Below are 6,028 nucleotides of genomic sequence, written 5' to 3'. Positions count from 1 at the left end.
CTCATCCCACCCTGTCCCCCTGTGCTCATCCCACCCTGTCCACCCTGTCCCCCTGTGCTCATTCCACCCTGTCCCCCTGTGCTCATCATACCCTGTCCTCATCCCACCCTGTGCCTCTGTGCTCATCCCACCCTGTCCTCATCCCACCCTGTCCCCCTGTGCTCATCCCACCCTGTCCCCCTGTGCTCATTCCACCCTGTCCTCATCCCACCCTGTCCCCCTGTGCTCATCCTTCCCTGTCCATCTGTGCTCATCCCACCCTGTCCCCCTGTGCTCATCCCACCCTGTCCCCCTGTCCTCATCCAACCCTGTGCTCCTGTCCTCATCCCACCCTGTCACCCTGTCCTCATCCCACCCTGTCCCCCTGTGCTCATCCCACCCTGTCCCTCTGTGCTCATCCCACCCTGTCCCCCTGTGCTCATCCCACCCTGTCCCCCTGTGCTCATCCCACCCTGTCCCCCTGTGCTCATCCCACCCTGTGCTCATCCCACCCTGTCCCCCTATGCTCATCCCACCCTGTCCCCCTGTGCTCATCCCACCCTATCCCTCTGTCCTCATCCCATGAAAATGACAGGACAAGTCTTAAAAAGGAAGGGGTGCGTCATATATAAAGTAGGGGGTGCGCAAGTTTCACCAGGCCTAGGGCAGCACAAAACCTAAATACACCCCTGGTCTACTGTGGGGGGGATCTACCATGGGGGGGGTCTACTGTGGGGGTGGGACCAGGACCAGGCTGGGCAGGTCCAGCTCAGAGGGACTTGTGGGCTTCTGGGTAATTTGTTTAACCCTTTCCCTGTCAGTTTTTTTCCCCCACACAATACGAAATCTTATACCCAGAAATCCCCCCACACAGGAGACATCTGGTGATTACAATGTGATGTATTGTATCTCATCATCACTTCTCACACTATACAATGATATTACATTTAAAGCGGAGCTCCACCCACTTTTACAACTCCTCCTCCTCCTCACTAATTTGTGCACTGGAAACAAATTGGATACTTTTTTTTCCCAGCACTTTCTGTGTAAATTGAGTATTTTTGTTTTTTCCCCTTCCTCCTCTTCCTCCTCTCGCCATCATTTCCGGTTTGCAATGCCTCCTGGGAGATCATGTGTGTCATCAATGGGGCACCGCGTTTTTTATTTCTGTGAACCAGAAATGACGCGATGCACATCCGGCGCCATGTTTGAAAAGGGCAGCCAGGCTTTTGTTGCCATTGTTACACAAAGCTTCTTATTCACAGTGATGGGCGATGGGGGGAGGGGGCTGGAGAATCTCAGCTCTGATTACATACAGAGCCCGGGGGAGGGGACACACACACCTATTTACAGTAGAGGAATATGATGGGGAAAATTTTGATTGGGCAGTTTAATAGGGGCAAATTTGATGGGAGCTGTTTGATGGGGACAGTTTTGATGGGGGCAGAGGGACATTTGGAATAGATTTATAGTCATGAATGTAAACTGGTTTGTTGAACATTATAGCTCATTATTTGGACATTTAAATTAATTTTCTTTGTTTTTATTTCATCAGATCCCACGTCCACGGAGACCGCTGATACCGAGACATTCAAGAAGCACCAAACAAACCTGAAAACACAATGGAAGACTCCTTCAGTCGCTTCCACTGAGACCGCTGATACCAAAACGGTCAGGAAGCAACAAAGAAACCTGGAAACACAAAGGGAGACCCCTTTATACGCTTCCTCTGAGACCGCTGATACCGAGACGGTCAGGGAGGACCAAAGCCACCAAGAACCACAATGGGAGACCCCTCCAGTCACTTCCCCTGAGACCGCTGATACCGAGACGGTCAGGGAGGACCAAAGCCACCAAGAACCACAATGGGAGACCCCTCCAGTCACTTCCCCTGAGACCGCTGATACCGAGACGGTCAGGGAGGACCAAAGCCACCAAGAACCACAATGGGAGACCCCTCCAGTCACTTCCCCTGAGACCGCTGATACCGAGACGGTCAGGGAGGACCAAAGCCACCAAGAACCACAATGGGAGACCCCTCCAGTCACTTCCCCTGAGACCGCTGATACCGAGACGGTCAGGGAGGACCAAAGCCACCAAGAACCACAATGGGAGACCCCTCCAGTCACTTCCCCTGAGACCGCTGATACCGAGACGGTCAGGGAGGACCAAAGCCACCAAGAACCACAATGGGAGACCCCTCCAGTCACTTCCCCTGAGACCGCTGATACCGAGACGGTCAGGGAGGACCAAAGCCACCAAGAACCACAATGGGAGACCCCTCCAGTCACTTCCCCTGAGACCGCTGATACCGAGACGGTCAGCGAGGACCAAAGCAATGTGGAGATACAGAGAGAGACCCCTTCAGTCACTTCCACTGAGGAGGTCCCCATGATGTCTCCAACAATGACAACAACAACAACAGAGACCAGTACTTATAATACAGGATTAGTATTAATCGATTTATGTGTGGAACTTATCACCAAGACCTTCTATCAACTGAAGAGAAATGGCTACCTTCCATTAGCATGCATCTTAGCTGGAGTCGGTCTTCTAGTAGTCATCGTCATCATTTCGATAGTTATGTAAGTTATTGCAAATTCTTCATAGGTTTTCTCCATTACACTTCATGCTATCACCCACTGTATGAGCCCTCCCCCTCCCAATATTTACCACTTTTCCTATAGGCGAGCAGTTGATCAGACCGAAGCGGTGTGTTTTCTGTACTTATTTTCCGGGGTTTAGCAGCACAAGCCCCTCACTGGTCATAATGCACCTCTTATGCCAGATACACATGATCGGATTTTCCGCCAGCAAAAGTCCGATGTGAGCTTTTGGTCGGAAATTCCGACCACGTGTATGCTCCTTCGGACTTTTGCTGGTGGAATTTCCGCCAGCAAAAGATTGAGAGCAGGTTCTCCATCTTTTTCGACTGAAAAAATTCAGATCGTCCGTGGCAATTCCGACGTGCAAAATTCCGACGCATGCTCGGAAACAATTCGACGCATGCTCGGAAGCATTGAACTTACTTTTCTCGGCTCGTCATAGTGTTGTACGTCACCACGTTCTTGACAGTCAAAAGTTCAGAGAACTTGTGTGACCGTGTGTATGCAAGCCAAGCTTGAGGGGAATTCCGTCGATGGTTTTTCCGACGGAAAATTTGATTGTGTGTACAGGGCCTAACATTTCGTTCTATGGGGGAGGGGTGAATGAACGGAGGCTGCTGGTAACAGTAACAAATGGGGTGATGGCGTGTGACTATTTGTTTTCGATCAAACACAGATTTAACCCCTTCCCGACGTACATATACGTCGGCAGAATGGCACGTACAGGCACATTGGCGTACCTGTATGTCCCTGCCTAGACGTGGGTCGGGGGTCCGATCGGGACCCCCCCGCGACTTGCGGCGGTCGGGTCCCCTCGGGGAGCGATCCGGGACGACGGCGCGGCTATTTGTTTATAGCCGCTCCGTCGCGATCGCTCCCCGGATCTGAAGAACGGGGAGAGCCGTATGTAAACACGGCTTCCCCGTGCTTCACTATGGCGCTGCATCGATCGAGTGATCCCTTTTATAGGGAGACTCGATCGATTACGTCATTCCTACAGCCACACCCCCCTACAGTTGTAGACACACACACAGTGTACACCAAATCCTACAGCGCCACCTGTGGTTAACTCCCAAACTGCAACTGTCATTTTCACAATAAAGAATGCAATTTAAATGCATTTTTTGCTGTGAAAATGACAATGGTCCCAAAAATGTGTCAAAATTGTCCGAAGTGTCCGCCATAATGTCGCAGTCACGAAAAAAATCGCTGATCGCCGCCATTTGTAGTAAAAAAAAAAAAATTAATAAAAATGCAATAAAACTATCCCCTATTTTGTAAACGCTATAAATTTTGCGCAAACCAATCGATAAACGCTTATTGCGATTTTTTTTAACAAAAATAGGTACAAGAATACGTATCGGCCTAAACTGAGGAAAAAAAAATGTTATATATGTTTTTGGGGGATATTTATTATAGCAAAAAGTAAAAAATATTGAATTTTTTTCAAAATTGTCGCTCTATTTTTTGTTTATAGCGCAAAAAATAAAAACCGCCGAGGTGATCAAATACCACCAAAAGAAAGCTCTATTTGTGGGGAAAAAAGGACGTCAATTTTGTTTGGGAGCCACGTCGCACTACCGCGCAATTGTCTGTTAAAGCGACGCAGTCCCAAACTGTAAAAACACCTTGGGTCTTTAGGCAGCAATATGGTCCGGGGCTTAAGTGGTTAAGTGGCATCAGCTATTAATTCTGAAAATTTCTGCTGGTTTATGGAAACATTCTTATAACATTTCTTTCTTTATCTCCACAGAATTTGTTACTGCAAGAAAAGACGCATGATGATGGAGCAAAGCAGAGATGTGGAAAGAGGAATCACTGAGAGGAACGAACCGCAAACACAGCTGACTGAAGTGTGCATAATAAATGAAAAAAGACACACATTGACGGAAGAAGTTTCAGCGATGGAAGAAGAACTCTCAGTGACTAAACAAAAACTTGCAGAGGTGCAAGAACTCGCAGTGAGGAAAAAAGAACAACTCGCAGCGAGGGAAGAACAACTTGCAAAGATGCAAGAAAAACTTGCAGAGACGCAAAGACTCGCAGCGAGCAAAGAAGAACTCGCAGTTAGGGAACAACAACTTGCAAAGATGCAAGAAAAATTTGCAGAGACGCAAGAACTGACAGTGAGGAAAGAAGAACAACTCGCAGTTAGGGAAAAACAACTCGCAATTAGGGAAGAACGACTCGCAGTGTGGGAAGAACGACTTGCAAAGATGCAAGAAAAATTTGCAGAGATACAAGAACTTGCAGTGAGGAAAGAACAACTCACAGTTAGGGAAGAACAGGGCTGGCTGTCCTGGCTTTTCGGCCCTGGGGAAGATCAACCACAATGGGAGACCCCTCCAGTCACTTCCACTGAGACCGCTGATACCGAGGCGGTCAGGGAGGATCAAACCCACCTGGAACCAGTGAGGGAAAAACAACTTGCAAAGATGCAAGAAAAATTTGCAGAGACACAAGGAGAACTGTCAGTGAGGGAAAAACTTGCAGAGACGCAAGGAGAACTGTCAGTGAGGGAACAACTTGCAGAGACGCAAGGAGAACTGTCAGTGAGGGAAAAACTTGCAGAGACGCAAGGAGAACTGTCAGTGAGGGAACAACTTGCAGAGACGCAAGGAGAACTGGCAGTGAGGGAAAAACTTGCAGAGACGCAAGGAGAACTGTCAGTGAGGGAACAACTTGCAGAGACGCAAGGAGAACTGGCAGTGAGGGAAAAACTTGCAGAGACGCAAGGAGAACTGTCAAAAACTAAAAATGAACTGGCAGTGAAGGAAAAAGAACTTACAGAGACAAAAGAAAGATTGTCAGACCGACAAAAAATGCATCAAGAAACACTCATGGAGATTGAAGAAAAAGTCACAGCCATGGAAGGAGAACTCGCAGCGACGAAAGAACAACTATCAGCGACTAAAAAAAGGTGTGGTAAGGGAACAAGAACTCGCAGTTCAAAGATGCAAGAGAAATCAGCACAGACAAAAACAAAAAGAACTACCAGTGAAAAAAGAACTCGCAGTGAGCAAGAAGAACTTGCAAGAGGAATTTGCAAAATGAAAGAACTAAAAAAGAAGTGAGGGAAGAAGACCAAGACTAAAGCGGATGCCCGCCAATTTTTTTTTTTTAAAGTCAGCAGCCACAAATACTGCAGCTGCTGACTTTTTAAAAATAAGGACACTTACCTGTCCAGGGCGCCTGCAACGTCGGATGCCGCCGCCATCTTCGGAAAGGGAAGCGGCTTCATTTGCTGGTTCCCTGCTGTGCATGCGCGACTCGTGCTGAGTGATGTCACTGGTCCCTGCTGTCTTCTGTGTCCTAACAACTAATGACTCATCAGCTGTCGGCAGGTTTCCCGCTGACATCTGAATGAAAACCAAAGAATTGCCAGCAATACAATTTTAAGATAAATCAGCATGGGGTTCCCCCCAATCCATACTATGTCCATC

General features: G+C 48.2%; 2 protein-coding genes across 2 annotated transcripts in view; both read left to right on the top strand.

Annotated features, from left to right (window-relative positions):
- LOC120928865 (mucin-3A-like) overlaps positions 1 to 2,813 on the top strand; it is a 4,208-nt gene extending 1,395 nt beyond the window's left edge. The window contains exon 2 of the mRNA XM_040339919.1: positions 1,535 to 2,813. Within this exon, the coding sequence (XP_040195853.1) occupies positions 1,535 to 2,568 (1,034 nt within the window). The 3' untranslated portion in view covers positions 2,569 to 2,813. The remainder of the gene's footprint in view (positions 1 to 1,534) is intronic.
- Positions 2,814 to 4,344: 1,531 nt separating this feature from the next.
- Positions 4,345 to 5,727, top strand: LOC120928491 (myosin heavy chain, non-muscle-like). Its single transcript, XM_040339586.1, has one exon. It carries the CDS (start codon positions 4,364 to 4,366, stop codon positions 5,657 to 5,659), a length of 1,296 nt encoding a protein of 431 aa, XP_040195520.1. The 5' UTR covers positions 4,345 to 4,363; the 3' UTR covers positions 5,660 to 5,727.
- The last annotated feature ends 301 nt before the right edge of the window (positions 5,728 to 6,028 follow it).

This window comes from Rana temporaria, chromosome 2 (genome assembly GCF_905171775.1).
Source record: "Rana temporaria chromosome 2, aRanTem1.1, whole genome shotgun sequence".
Taxonomy (NCBI): domain Eukaryota; kingdom Metazoa; phylum Chordata; class Amphibia; order Anura; family Ranidae; genus Rana; species Rana temporaria.
Note: the sequence above shows the minus strand (reverse complement) of the source record. Positions and strands in the feature narration are given on the sequence as shown.